The 15,893-nt window shown below is 42.3% G+C and overlaps 1 protein-coding gene across 2 annotated transcripts in view; it reads left to right on the top strand.

Moving 5' to 3' along the window:
- P2RX5 (purinergic receptor P2X 5) overlaps positions 1-15,893 on the top strand; it is a 91,380-nt gene that overhangs the window by 41,557 nt on the left and 33,930 nt on the right. For both annotated transcript variants that reach the window (XM_082245842.1, XM_082245841.1), the window contains exons 2-4: positions 7,066-7,216; positions 7,297-7,368; positions 15,666-15,741. In XM_082245842.1, the coding sequence (XP_082101968.1) occupies positions 7,066-7,216; positions 7,297-7,368; positions 15,666-15,741 (299 nt within the window). The remainder of the gene's footprint in view (positions 1-7,065; positions 7,217-7,296; positions 7,369-15,665; positions 15,742-15,893) is intronic.

Below are 15,893 nucleotides of genomic sequence, written 5' to 3'. Positions count from 1 at the left end.
CATACCTAGCACACCTCCCCAATCGCCAGCTCAAATTGTGACGGTGGCATGACAGGCGGGGCAGGGAAAGTCTATCGCTGTGTCCACCATGAAAAAGCCTGCTTTGAAGTCTAGGACCGGAGGCTAGGAATTTAGCTGAGCCTGTCCGACTAATGGGCTGGTACCTGTTAAATTTTATGTGCTGCCAAGGAAATGAGCGGAGTGTGTGAGCAGAGCGGTACCTGTCAGTACACCCAACACTGCCGGAGGAGCCCGCCTCCCTCTGATGCAACATAACACTCACCCTCAGTTTATTTCCACTCTCCAAATGTGAGCAGGCGAGTGAAAATTTTGGGGACTGGTATGTACAAAACTGATTGCGATGTCATTGTAGAAGAACAACCAATAAATAATTCTTCCAAGCATAACTTTCTCTATCATCTATATAAATCCTGCTTTAATACAAATGTGCAAATCCTTGTCTTGGGACAAAAGTCCTGTCCTTTATTCAAAACCAACAGTCCATCATCATTTAAGCTCAATAGATGAAATATTTAGCACAATATTTACTTCCGGCATGTTGTGTTTAAAGCGGAGTTCCGGCCTCAAATACCTTTTTTAACAAAAAAATACCCCTATAATACTAATCCATCGCCCCTTTACAGAACTTCTATTCTCATACTTACAAGGTGTACAGTATTGGATTTTAGTCAAAATCTTACTTTTTAAAACGCTGTCTGGGCGCGGCCATCTTGGAAATGGGCATCTGAAGCCCCAGTGTAATCTGCTGTGTCCTTCTTCCTGATTCCAGGGAGTGTTCTGGGAGTTCTTCCTGATTCCAGCCTCCTGGGAGCGATGACAAACAGCTCCCAGGATGCAATGCAAAGGTGGAAGTGATGTCATTGGCCGTGGCCACAGAGGGGGGAGAAGGAGGAAGTACAATCAAAAAAGCCCTGAAAAAAAGGTAAGGGACCCCCGAAAAAAATTGAAAATGCCCAATTGTTGATGAGCATAGCAAGCACTCCAGGAATCACTAAAGTTGCAAAATAGGCCGGATCTCCACTTTAACCTGGTTTTTGGCAATCCCTATGTCTCCAGTGCTGATGAGTGCAGCTCACCCCCAGTACTGTTGCCATTCTGAATAGCGAACTGGCAGGCTCACCAGGTAATTGTAACCAAAACACTGTAAACAGCACACATAAGCAGATTTAAAACTCCAATATCTGATGGTTTGGGTTTAATGTCACTTTAACTTGTGCAGGAGGCTCTACTGATGCATGTGTTTTCAATATTCCGAGTAAAGATAATTAAAGAGTTACTAAACCCACAACAGTAAAATCAGCCTGTATATGCAGTAAAGTATGCTTGTTGCACTCACTGTGGAACCTAGGGGATTAATCCTCTGCATTGTATTAAAAGGCTGTTTAATCCTGTCTTCTCTGACCCCCCCCCTTCTCCTTCCACTGACTCCAAATCATTTCCTGATAACACAGAGTCTATGGAGTCAGGCTGCACATGTTCAGTTTGGTGTGTATTGTTAGAGATGTTTTTTTTTTCTTTGGAGGATGCATGTGATCAGCACAGGGCCAATCAGCATTGTCTAGACAAAGGGTCAGGGGTCTTGCAGTCTCATAGGTCAGTCATAAAACACATCCTACAAGCTTTAACCAGTGCCTGGCTAGAAGTCACACGTCTGCTATGTACTTCTGATGAGAAAAGGTATTTAGCAGTTTATATTTACTAACATAATTGCATTTCCATGTTCTGTGTACTGTGGGGGACCAGATATAGTGAATGCAGGGTTCTGGGTTTAGTAACACTTTAATTATTGGTTCCCTTGCAATTCATTTTTAAATACTACAACTTTGTAACTTTATTATGCATTGTACCCAGCCTGAGAAAAGGAGTGCTTTCCAAATGTAAGTCTAGGTTCACATCTATGCATTTTTAGTGTATTTGCTGAACCACAGACACACACAACAATCTTTATTTTCTTTGAGTCCCATTCATATCTATGCAGTTTCCTGCAGTGTTTTTTACAAGCAGGGCAGTGCATTTTTGGGTCAATATTCTTTAATGGAAGCACATCAAAAACACATTCAAATATTCTGTTTAACAACCAGTCTCCTACTTCTACAAAAAAAAAAAAAAATGCATGAAAACTCATCAAAAAAGCAATTGAAAATGCATGAAAAACGTGCTGCAAAAATGTACTTAAAACTCATCAACTGCACACGCACAGGTGTGAAGCTAGCCTTATGAAACACTGATTGTGATTTTTTTGTATACCATGGATGTTATCTGTTGATTAACCTCCCTGGCGGTGATCCCAAGCGTGACTCGGGGTTAATTTTTTCAGTCAGGAGCGGTAACCCCCGAGTCACGCTCGGGGTAGTATTGCAGAGTGCCAACAGAGCCCCCTTAGCTCCCCGGGTAATGCCCTTACGTTGTCCCGGCGATCCAGCGATGTCCTTCGCTCCGATCACCACCTGACCGACGTCTGACTTCCTGGTTCCGTTCCCTGCGAGCAGAGGCGGCACACGGGAGCGGAACTGGGCGAGTAATTCAAACAGTGTAAAAATAAATAAAAGAGGTGATACAATGTAATCTGAGAGGATTACACTGTATTACCTCAGATTACCTCAGAACTTACATTTGTACAGTGCCCCTTGCCTGACATTATACTGTCATTTGTGCCCAAAAAAAAAAAATATTATGGCATCACTTTACTAAAGCGCTTTTGGACAGCGGCAGCGACAGCGACCCGGAGGTGCTCGCGGAAGTGAGCGATAGCGAGTCGTGGGGTGATTTGTCATCTGACACTGACACGGATCTGGCAAGTGACAACGGCGATGATCCTGCACCTGACCTCAGCGATGTGCGCACTAGGTGCGCTATTGATTGCGATGCGGACCAGGTAGCGCCCCCAAGATTCCCGTTCACTGGATCACCTGGGATGAAGGTAGATGTCGAGCGTGACAACCCTCTGGCATACCTGCAATTATTCCTTACTGAGGAGGTAATTGAAAAAATTGTCACGGAGACAAATTGCTACCAAGAGCAGCAATCCGCTACGCTGCATGCCATAAAGTGATAGGATCCACAACCCAAACACAACAGTGCTGGATATACAAAGTGTCAAAGTCCTACAAAACCATATCAATGTTGGATGAATAATAGTGGCAAATCAAAATCTTCAATCATGATATATAAAATAATCCACTTTCTTGATGTAAATAAGTCCTCATGCGTTAGTGAAAAACCAGATACTGTACTTCAACCTCAATGCAACGTCTCCGTGCTCACAGAACTCTCCCCATAGTAAGTATTTAAATAAACCTTATCAGGGCCGATGCAGGGATTTTTGACACCCTAGGCAAAACCTCATTATGCCGCCCCTAAACCCACCCCCTTTGCCAGTGTTAAATGGTTTGATTCAACCTTATAACTGCTACGTACATGTGCAAGACAGCTTGTTCTTTTGATAAAACAGACTTACTAGCAGGATCACCAGGTAAAAATAAAAGAGAGGAAACCTAAAAACAAATCGAATGCAGCCACCCACCATGAATTTGTAAGCTGCAGTATAATACATATTTTACTTTGCTTTATTACCACTTTAAGGGAGAGTGGGAGATAGAAAGGGGGGTCAGGGAGAGAGAGGGGAGTCAGGGAGAGAGATAGGAGGGGTCAGGGAGACAGAGGGGGATCAGGGAGAGAGGGGGAGTCAGGGAGAGTGATAGAGTGAGGAGGGTCAGGGAGAGAGAGAGAGAGAGGGGGGTCAGGGAGAGGCAGAGGGGGTTCAGGGAGAGAGAGAGGGGGTCAGGGAGAGAGAGAGAGGGGTCAGAGAGGGAGAGGGGGTCAGGGAGAGAAAGAGGGGGTCAGGTAGATAGAGAGAGATGGGGGTCAGGGAGAAAGACAGGGGGGTCAGGGAGAGAGAGAGAGAGAGAGAGGGGTCAGGGAGAGAGAGAGGCGGGTCAGGGAGACAGAGAGGGTTTTCAGGGATAAAAAGTTAGAGGGGGGTCGGGGAGAGAGAGAGAGAGAGAGAGAGAGAGGGGGGTCAGGGAGAGAGAGAGAGAGAGAGAAAGGGGGGTTAGGGAGAGAGAGGGAGAGAGGGAGTCAGGGAGAGAGAGGGGGGTCAGGGAGAGAGAGAAGGGAGTCAGGGAGAGTGATAGAGAGAGTGGGGTCAGGGAGAGAGAGGGGGGGAGTCAGGGAGAGTGAGAGAGAGAGGAGGGGTCAGGGAGAGAGAGGGGGTTTAGGGAGAGAGGGGGAGTCAGGGAGAGTGATAGAGTGGGGAGGGTCAGGGAGAGAGAGAGGGGGGTCAGGGAGAGAGAAAGAGGGGGTCAGGGAGAGGCAGAGGGGGTTCAGGGAGAGAGAGAGGGGGTCAGGGAGAGAGAGAGAGAGAGAGAAAGAGAGGGGGGTCAGAGAGGAAGAGGGGGTCAGGAAGAGAAAGAGGGGGTCAGGTAGATAGAGAGAGATGGGGGTCAGGGAGAAAGAGAGGGGGTCAGGGAGAGAGAGAGAGGGTGGTCAGGGAGAGAGAGAGGGGGGTCAGGGAGACAGAGAGGGGGTTCAGGGATAAAAAAGGGAGAGGGGGGTCGGGGAGAGAGAGGGGGGGTCAGGGAGAGAGAGAGAGAGAAAGGCGGGTTAGGGAGAGAGAGGGAGTCAGGGAGAGAGAGCAAGGGTGGTCAGGGAGAGAGGAAGGGTGGGTCAGGGAGAGAGGAAAGGTGGGTCAGGGAGAGAGAGGGGGCAGGGAGAGAGAGAGGGGGGCAGGGAGAGAGAGAGGGGGGCAGGGAGAGAGAAAGAGTGGAGTTCAGGGAGAGAGAGAGGGGGGTCAGGGAGAGAGAGGGGGGTCAGGGAGAGAGAGAGGGAGAAACGAGGTTCAGGGAGAGAGAAAGAGTGGAGTTCAGGGAGAGAGAGAGGGGGGTCAGGGAGAGAGAGAGAGGGGGCAGGGAGAGAGAAAGAGTGGAGATCAGGGAGAGAGAGAGGGGGGGTCAGGGTGAGAGAGAGGGAGAAACGAGGGTCAGGGAGAGAGAGGAGGGTCAGGGAGAGAGAGGGAGAGAGGGGAGTCAGAGAGAGAGAGAGGGGGGAGCAGAGTCTGGTCAGTGAAAGTGCTCACTCACTTGAAATGGTCCAAGGGGCTCTCTGGGTCAGTTTTTCAGGGTGGCTGTCGGCTGCTTCTTTCTTCCCTCCCCTTTACAGAAGGAGCACACAGGAGGGCCAGGAGAAGGGATATTTTATAAATCACGATTGAAGATTTGGATTTGTCACTATTATTTATCCAACATTGATATGGTTTTGTAGTGGACTTTTTCACTTTGTATATCCAGCACTGCTGTGTTTGAGTTGAGGATTCTATCACTTTATGTGTATTTTATACAGATGTGTTTGTATAGTATGATGATTTTATTGAGATTTTTAATGACAATTTATTTTCAGGCTGCGTGACTCCATTTACACTACACCAGTATCTTGGAGAACTAACTACAGATTTTCTGTGGATGTAGGCTGCCTCAGATCCTTCTTTCTCTCCTTGTAATCCCAGACAGACTCGATGATGTTAAGATTTGGGCTCTGTGGGGGCCAAACCAGCCTTGTTTTTCTTTACACTAAAGATAGTTCTTAATGTCATTGGCTGTGTGTTTGGGGTTGTTGTCCTGCTGCAGAATATATTTGGGGCCAATCACACGCCGCTTGGATGGTATGGCATGATCTCCCTGTATTTCTCAGTACTGAGGACACCATTGTTTTATGCATAGTTGAGTCGCTTAGCCTTGTTTCCACATCGAAGGTATGGCTTTTTGGGTGCAATTCTTCCACGAAGACCGCTTCTGGCCAGACTTCTCCGGACAGTAGATGGGTGTACCTGGGCCCCACTGGTTTCCGCATGTTCTGTGCTGGTGGCACTGCTGGGCATCTTTGGATGTTGAAGGGAACTAAGCAAGAGGTGTCTTTCATCTGCTGCATTAGGTTTCCATGGCCAACCACTGCTTCTGCGATCCTCAAGTTGCCCGATCAATGTGTCCTCAATGCTGAGAAATACAGACAGATATTTATCCTTAATGCCATACCATTAGGGAGGAGTGTGATTGGCCCAAAATGTATTCTGCAGCAAGAAAACGGCCCAAAACATACAGTCAATGTCATTAAGAACTATCTTCAGCATAAAAAAGAACATGGAGTCCCTGAAGTGATGGTTGGGCCCCACAGATCCCTGATCTCAACATGATCTAGTCTGAGAAAGAAGGATTTGAGGCATCCATCATCCACAGAAGCTCTGTGGTTGGTTCTCCAAGATGTTTGGAACAACCCACTTGCTGAGTTCCTTCAAAACTGTGTGCACAACCACGGTGTGTACCTAGAAGAATCGATGCTGGGTTGAAGCCAAAGGGTGGTCAATTCAAATATCGATTTGATTTACATTTTACTTCTGTTTCCTCCCATTGTATTTTGTAAATTGATAAAAATAAAACAAATAACATTTACAATTATTTGTTATTTGTTACTTCTGAATTGTAAATGTTATTGTTGAAATTGTTAACTTAAAATTCCAATAAAAATTACTTAAAAAAAAATAAAAATAAAACAAATAAAATATATATTCTTGAAGGCATTCCGACTGTACAGAATTTCTTTTCACCTGCCTTAAACGTTTGCACAGTACTGTATATAAATATATATATATACAGTATTGTGCTGTGCAAACGTTTAAGGCAGGTGTAAAGAAATTATATATAGATAGATAGATAGATAGATAGATAGACAGACAGACAGATAGACAGATAGACAGATAGATAGATAGATAGATAGATAGATAGATAGATAGATAGATAGATAGATAGATAGATAGATAGATAGATAGATAGATAGATAGATAGATAGATAGATAGATAGATAGATAGATAGATAGATAGATAGATAGATAGATAGATAGATAGATAGATAGATAGATAGATAGATAGATAGATACTGTATACACACATTCGTTTTTTTCTTTAGATAATATTAAAACTATGTTCAGAAAATTATTGTGGGCATCGGTTTGAAATAGGGGTTAAGCTTATCTGATGTCCCATGTTGCTTGTGCAGGTGGGTGTTTGTGACTAAAAAAGGGTATCAAGACACTGACACATCCATACAGAGCTCTGTCATTACCAAGTTAAAGGGAGTTGCCTTCACCAACACTACAGAACTGGGGCCAAGACTCTGGGATGTGGTGGATTACGTCATACCACCACAGGTCAGTAGATCTCTTCATTGCATGTTTAAATTATCTCTACAAAACACATATCTAATTTTCTTTTATTATTCTTCCTTCAGGGTGAAAATATTTTTTTTGTGGTAACAAACCTGATTGTCACCCCTAACCAGAGGCAAGGTAAATGCAGTGAGGTAAGGAAGACATAAACACAGTTAAAGAATAAACACAAGTATGCCACTGAATAACTTGATAATACCCATGCCCTTCTTATAGAAATTTACCTTCATTTTCTGTCCTGTTTTACTGCACAGGAAATGAAGGAAAATGTGCAACAAGGACAAAGACAGCAATATAAAACCTGACAGGAGTTTTAGCCTTCCTCTACTCTGGTAAAATGTCAGCAGGACTGGGAGTGAAGGTAAATCTCTTTAACAGAGCTCCAGATAGTAGTAAAAACTTGACAGAGGTCCTGATCCTTCCCCATGCTATCCAAAACTTAGAAAATGGGTTTTGATTGGACAAAAACTTTAATAAATGATTAGCGATCTCAAAAGTATCCAGGCCACCCAAATACATTCTGTGATGCACATACAGTGCCTTGCGAAAGTATTCAGCCCCCTTGAACTTTTCCACCTCTTGCCACATTTCAGGCTTCAAATATAAAGATATAAAACTGTAATTGTTTGTGAAAAATCAACAACAGGTGGGACACAATCATGAAGTGGAACAAAATTTATTGGATATTTCAAACTTTTTTAACAAATAAAAAACTGAAAAATTGGGCGTGCAAAATTATTCAGCCCCTTTACTTTCAGTGCAGCAAACTCTCTCCAGAAGTTCAGTGAGGATCTCTGAATGATCCAATGTTGACCTAAATGACTAATGATGATAAATAGAATCCACCTATGTGTAATCAAGTCTCCATATAAATGCACCTGCACTGTGATAGTCTCAGAGGTCCGTTTAAAGCGCAGAGAGCATCATGAAGAACAAGGAACACACCAGGCAGGTCCGAGATACTGTTGTGGAGAAGTTTAAAGCCAGATTTGGATACAAAAAGATTTCCCAAGCTTTAAACATCCCAAGGAGCACTGTGCAAGCGATAATATTGAAATGGAAGGAGTATCAGACCACTGCAAATCTACGAAGACCTGGCCGTCCCTCTAAACTTTCAGCTCATACAAGGAGAAGACTGATCAGAGATGCAGCCAAGAGGCCCATGATCACTCTGGATGAACTGCAGAGATCTACAGCTGAGGTGGGAGACTCTGTCCATAGGACAACAATCAGTCGTATACTGCACAAATCTGGCCTTTATGGAAGAGTGGCAAGAAGAAAGCCATTTCTTAAAGATATCCATAAAAAGTGTTGTTTAAAGTTTGCCACAAGCCACCTGGGAGACACACCAAACATGTGGAAGAAGGTGCTCTGGTCAGATGAAACCAAAATCAAACTTTTTGGCAACAATGCAAAACATTATGTTTGGCGTAAAAGCAACACAGCTCATCACCCTGAACACACCATCCCCACTGTCAAACATGGTGGTGGCAGCATCATGGTTTGGGCCTGCTTTTCTTCAGCAGGGACAGGGAAGATGGGTAAAATTGATGGGAAGATGGATGGAGCCAAATACAGGACCATTCTGGAAGAAAACCTGATGGAGTCTGCAAAAGACCTGAGACTGGGACAGAGATTTGTCTTCCAACAAGACAATAATCCAAAACATAAAGCAAAATCTACAATGGAATGGTTCACAAATAAACATATCCAGGTGTTAGAATGGCCAAGTCAAAGTCCAGACCTGAATCCAATCGAGAATCTGTGGAAATAACTGAAAACTGCTGTTCACAAATGCTCTCCATCCAACCTCACTGAGCTCGAGCTGTTTTGCAAGGAGGAATGGGCAAAAATTTCAGTCTCTGGATGTGCAAAACTGATAGAGACTTACCCCAAGCGACTTACAGCTGTAATCGCAGCAAAAGGTGGCTCTACAAAGTATTAACTTAAGGGGACTGAATAATTTTACACGCCCAATTTTTCAGTCTTTTATTTGTTAAAAAAGTTTGAAATATCCAATAAATTCCGTTCCACTTCATGATTGTGTCCCATTTGTTGTTGATTCTTCACAAAAAATTACAGTTTTATATCTTTATGTTTGAGGCCTGAAATGTGGCAAAAGGTCGAAAAGTTCAAGGGGGCCGAATACTTTCGCAAGGCACTGTAATTTCCAACCCAATTCCATGCAAAGTGAAATATTCCCCTTACTTCCTGGGCCAGTGACAAACTGTTTGACATGTTACAATGGAGTGTCACCTGGGCAGGAATCGAAGGCAAATCTCTCCAAAGGGAGCACAGACAGCAGAAACCTTAAATGGATAGAGGCAGCAATATAAAAAAAAATGTATAGAGTTTTTATGTAAAAGCTAATAAACATTCTAACTGGAGTTAAGCTTTGAGTTTTTAAAACTGAAATATCTATTTTGTTTATAGAAATTGGCTTATTTAGTGCAAGGGATTGACGTATTTTCTGTAAGTGCACACTTTTGAGTAAACATCACACACCAAGATCAGTTAAAATATCTTTATTCCACACTGTTAAAAGTGTCATGATTACCCAACCTAGAATCCTCACTCTGTAATGGGTTTACTCATAAAAGGGCTTAATCTTAAACTTTTACAATTCAATTCTTGTTGGGCAGAAAATGAGTATCATCAGACATTTCCCCATGGAATAAAGATGTTTTGACTGAACCTGGTGTGCAGCACTTGGCCCATATTGTTTGATGGGCTGTGAGTGGAGATGGGCTTGGGAGCTGTGCCTGTACCCAAGGTAGAAAGTAGATATCGAAGCATGAGCTTTGGGAGCATATTGTTTTTTTTAAGCTTACGCTATTGTTTGTTTTATGGGGACAGGTTGTCCCTTGGCCCTTTGAAAAATGAGTTGAATAAGCCTGACCAAACTCAGTGGAGTTTAGGAAACAATTAATTGCCTATGGTCCCTCTGCAGACCCACTGGTCTTGGTGGAAGATAATTTATCCAGAATGGATTTTCCATACAATTCCTATTGATCTCCTAAGATAATATAAGTGTTTGGATGTCTGGTTAAAGCACAAACACATATGGTTAGGCCAAATGATCCTGCATACTTATGCCAGAATTTTCTACAGAACATTTGTGAATATATATCCAATAATTCCTGCAAATAGTTTGCCTGAAAATAGAAAAATAGTCAACCACAGTCAAGGCTATATCACAAGTAAAGAACACATGGGGGTTGGTTTACTAAAACTGAAGAGTGCAAAATCTGGTGCAGCTCTGCAAAGAAACCAATCAACTTCCATTTTTTTTTGTTTTTTTTTTTGTCAATGCTTAAAGCGGAGTTCCAGCCTAACCACACACTCACCTGTCCCACGGTCCAGGGATGCGCCGTCTTCTCCCTCTCTGCTCCGCGGCGCCGGCATCACTGATATGGGCACCCGGCTGTGACAGTTTGCGGCTTCACAGCCAGGTACGCACTGCGCATGCGCGAGTTGCGCTACGCGTCGTGATTGGCTGGCAATCTTCTGGGACCTCTGACATGTCCCAGAAGATTGCAGGGAGGGAGGGGGAGAGGAGAACTTCCGCTCAGGACGCCGCGGCGCTCCGAGCGGAAGTGGGAGCGGGCACATGTCAAAACTAGGTACCCGCTCCCCCCCCCCTAAAAATGACATGCCAAATGTGGCATGTCAGGGGGTTAGGACTATTTAAAGCGGAAGTTCCACTTTTGGGTGGAACTCCGCTTTAATTGAACAAGTTAGAAGCTGATTGGCTACCACGCACAGCTGCACCAGATTTTGCACTCTCCAGTTTTAGTAATCAACCCCATGATATTCTTGTGTACATTGTCTGATTTACTGTTGATCATAAAATTCTACAATTCTATACCTTGTCTGATTACAAAATCAAACAATCTGAAACTTTTCAGAATCCGACAGGTCAAAAATTCTAAATAAATACAAAACTGTCTGAATTCTGCAGTTTCTGGATTAGGTCGGCTGGGAACCAGCTAATTTTATATAAAGCTTATTTGTCCCAGGAGTTCCTCTTGTAATGTAGTTAATTTACAGTTGCCACATTCTTATTTAATAGATACATACAGTAGATCTAGCTTACTGCTGAAGTGAGAAGTCTGGTAGGTCAGCTGGACTGCTTGAATTTATATTGCTCCTTACAGAGACGCTATGTTTTTCCTTTTTAAATTCGGATAAGGAGCCCTGCAGTGCTTTTTTTAAGATAAGTAGAAGGAAAACAAAGAATGTAATGCTAAGTACACAGAGTGGAGTGGACTTTGGGTGCATGTCTAACTGAAGATATGACCTGGACTAGATTTATAGGAAAATAATTGACCTGGGCTAGATCTACAGAGAAATCAGGGCTATGGGGATATGTTGACAAATTTAGGCATATCTTGAATTATTTGCTAATAGGAGCTCAGGATGGACCCAGGAGTCTCATCATGTGAATTTAAATCTTGTTGTGCAGATTCCATTTTAGCACTTTAACCCATTGGCGCCAATGTTACACAAATGTGCGACTCCAATAGATTGGGCTTTTTGCCATGGGGCCGCATATTTGTGTTTCTCCCTTTGAGCTTGGAACGCACTGCAAAGGTCAAGGTCAGTGTCAGTATTTTTTGGACAGGTTTTTTATTTTAATTAGTATTAGTGTCAGTTAATGTCAGTGTCAGTGTGTTTTAGCTAGGGTAAATAAAAATAAAAATGCAGACTATTGTTTCTGGGCTGTACTTTGTACAAACAACAAATGACATACACATATGTGGTATCGCTGCGATCGTTAGGAGCAGGTGAATTTGTTTTGGGTTGTTCTTTGGTGGTCTTTTGAAAAAATTTGAAAGAATTTTGTTACTATTTTTGGCCAGTTTTCCTTTGATAAAAAAAAAAAAAAAAAAAATCTGGAGATATCCATTACTATTTACCTCCAAATGAAAGACCAATTTGTCCTGAAAAAAACAAGGTATAATTCATCTTGATGCACAAAGCAGTCGTGATGATATGCACGGTTTTACTAACGTGTCAAAGTTTGGGCTTAGGCATTAAGATTTGTTTTACCCTTAGGTGCGAATGGGTTAACATAATATAAGAAAATACAAGGGCACAAATAGCACCATAATAACCCATGCATGGCATGTCTCCACTTCATTGACCAACAATGTAGGAGGAAACTACACTGAACAAAGTTGTAAGGGTGCACTACACTAACTATAAATGTAAGGAGGTAATTTATGGAAAACACCTCTCTGGCCAACAATGTAAGGAGGTACTTCACTGACCACAAATAAAAGAAGGGTTCTTCACTGACTATTAATGTAAAAAGGGTGAAGATAGGAGAATGTACACGCCACCACAGAGCACCAGTTTGTAGGAGGTATAAATAGGTGGCAATATAGGGTGCTGGCATCCAGTGTTAGAGGGATTTGCTATAAAGGGTGTAAAATGACAAATACTGCACAGATTTTACTGGTAAGCGAGCAGTGTGTGGGGGGGTTGACTGGGGGGTTGACTGGGGGGGGGGGGGCTGGGGGAAGACAGGTGGCAACATTATGGTTTGGGGTCCATGTTTAAAGAACACACATTCCCCTAGATCTGATAACTAAGAACTACAAGGTAGGAGTCTCAGTACAAAAACCATCAATGCCCAAAGATAAAATTGACGATGCTGGTTGATTATTTTTTTCTAATTATTTAAAAAATCAATACCTGCAAACAATGGTTTTTAGGAACTAGTTAAGGACACCCCTATTGGGATGCCATTGCCAATCCCTTTTTAAAAGTTAAAGCTAAGTCAATGCCTGGCTGCCATGCCTTTAATACTCTCATAGTCGCTGATCCTGAACAACAATATAGATGACATTTTCTGATTTTTGTTTTTACCTCACTTCCTACATACTTGTTGTAGGTTAGTGGTTCAAAGGGTACTCAAATAAACATAACTGCCTAAACATAACAGCATGGCTTTCATTTTACAGAATAAATGGTTGTTTGGAGTGCCAGCTAATTTTAGAAATCTACTACTATTCATATTATGAACAATTAAAAAACAGACAACTGCTAACCATAAAATTATCACATTAAAACATTGCCAATTGTGCTTTATTTTCCTTTTGATCATTTGATAAAAAAAAAATGCCTGTTAGATAGTAATTAACTAGTTGTCAAATCTTACTAAAGATCAGCCCTAATACAGCCAGCATTACAGAACAGGGCAGAGACAAGGGGTGGGCAGGAGGGGTGGTTTCCCTGGGTGCAATGGTTTATTGCAGGGATGGGGGGGCACCTTGACCCTAAACCTAAGGGAAGGGGGGGTGCAGTTTGGCATCCTTGCCCTGGGCACTGTTACAGAACATCGTTGATCGTACAGAACAGAAATTAACTGAACAGAAATCTGACCATGTACAGCTAAACCATGTACAGCTTACATCTCTTACCTGTAATCCCTACAAACATTGACAAAGATGAGTGCCTCTCCAATAAAAAAAAATCCTACCCTGAATTATTGTGGAAATTCATGGCGTGAAAGATTAAATACAGCTCCAAAGATTTTGCTTTCCTAATGTACAAAGCCTTCTAGTGAACATTTGTTGCTTTCCTATATCGGTCACGTTCAAACTTTAGCTAGCCATACACAGCTTGAACTTTGGCTAATTCCGATTGAAATGTTAGCACCATCTATCTTGCCAAACTTCAATTGAAGAATTGAAGAATTGAAGTCAAGTGGAAAACTGGCTACTGAAGAGTGACTGCATCCTATCATGCAATCATTGTTTGAGTATTCAGGCAGCTGCGGGCATTGAATAAAATAGCTGGCAGGGGAGATTCATCCATCTTTACAGTTTAGCATGGATGGAGGAATATATTAGATTTCTTGCATTCTGCCTGCAAGCATTATGAGCGAGAGCTAGTGGGGAAAATAATTATTTGATCCCCTGCAGATTTTGTAAGTTTGCCCACTTACAAAGAAACGAAGGATCTATTAATGTTATCATAGGTGTATTTCTAAATTTAAATGATAGAGACAGTATATCAACAAAAATCTAGAAAAAAAACACATAAAACAAATTCTATAAATTAAGTTTCAGTTCAGTGAGTAAAATAATTATTTGATCCCCAAGCAAAACATGACTTAGTACTTGGTGGAGAAACCCTTGTTGGCAAGCACAGAGGTAAGATGTTTCTTGAAGTTGGTGACACATATCTCAGGAGGGATTTTGGTCCACTCTTCTTTACAGATCTTCTCTAAATCCTTAAGGTTTCTTGGCTGTCTCTTGGTAACTCAAAATTTCAGCTCCCTTCATAAATTGTCTATAGAATTAAGGTCTGGGGACTGACTAGGCCATTCCATGACCTTGATGCGCTTCTTCTTGAGCCTCTCCTTTGTAGCCTTGGCGGTATGTTTTGGGCCAGTGTAATGCTGGAAGACCCATCCATGCCCCATCTTCAGTGTTCTGGCTAAAGGAAGAAGGTTCTTATCAAAGAAGGTCCCATCCATTTGCCCCTCAATGCGGCAAAGTTGGTCTGTACCTTTAGCAGAGAAACTGCCCTAAAGCATAATGTTTCCACCTCCATTTTTGGTGTTCTTAGGGTCATAGTCAGCATTTTTCTTCCTCCAAACACGGCGAGTCGAGTTAATGCCAAAGAGCTCAATTTTGGTCTCATCAGCACTTTCTTCCAATCCTTCTCTGAATCATTTAGATGTTCATTGGCATGACTGTACATGTGCCTTCTTGAGGAGGGGGACTCGCCGTGGGAGCTGTGGCTCGGCTCGGGTGCCCCCATAGCAATCTGCTTGCTGTGGAAGCATGCAACAGGAAGGAGGGGCCGGAAGGGCCGAAGAGGGACCTGAGAAAAGGAGGATTTGGGCTGCTCTGTGCAAAATGACTTCAGAGGGCAGGTATAACATGTTTTTTATTTTTAACTAAAAAAAAAGGAGATTTTACAATCAATTTAAGGATTTAGAGAAGATCTGTAAAGAAGAATGGACCAAAATCCCTCATGAGATGTGTGCAAACCTGGTCACCAACTACAAGAAATGTCCTAAATCTGTGCTAGTCAACAAGGGTTTCTCCACCAAGTACTAAGTCATGTTTTGCTTGGGGATCAAACACTTATTTTACTTACTGAACTACAACTTAATATATAACATTTGTATCGTGTTTTTTTGGATTTTTGGTTGATATTCTGTCTCTTTCATTTAAAATACACCTATGATAAAAATTATAGACCCTTCATTTCTTTGTAAGTGGGCAAACTTACAAAATCTGCAGAGGATCAAATCATTATTTTCCCCACTGTATGTTTGTATGGGTAGCATTAGTGATGCGTCAAGTATAAATCTGATTGGTAGCCCTGGGTAATGCAGAGAGTTCTTGTATTAATTCTATAAGAGCCAGCAATACAAAATAAATCACTTTCCACTCTTGTTTTTGTGCAGAATGCTGGAATCCCGGACGCAGTATGTAGAAAGGACAGTGACTGCCCGGAGGGTGAACCAGTTATTGCCGGCAATGGTATAATGTGATCACATTTTAACAAAGTTTGCTAATATTCTGGCTTTTGTTCACTGTACAAATTACATTACTAAAAGTGTAGAAGACATAAATCTGAAGAGGAGATTGCATTCATTAATGAAGCAGTAAAGCAGAGAATGTGACAAACTGAA

Source organism: Pelophylax lessonae (assembly GCF_965119305.1).
Source record: "Pelophylax lessonae genome assembly, chromosome: 2".
Classification (NCBI taxonomy): Eukaryota; Metazoa; Chordata; class Amphibia; order Anura; family Ranidae; genus Pelophylax; species Pelophylax lessonae.
This window is presented reverse-complemented; position numbering and strand designations above follow the sequence as displayed.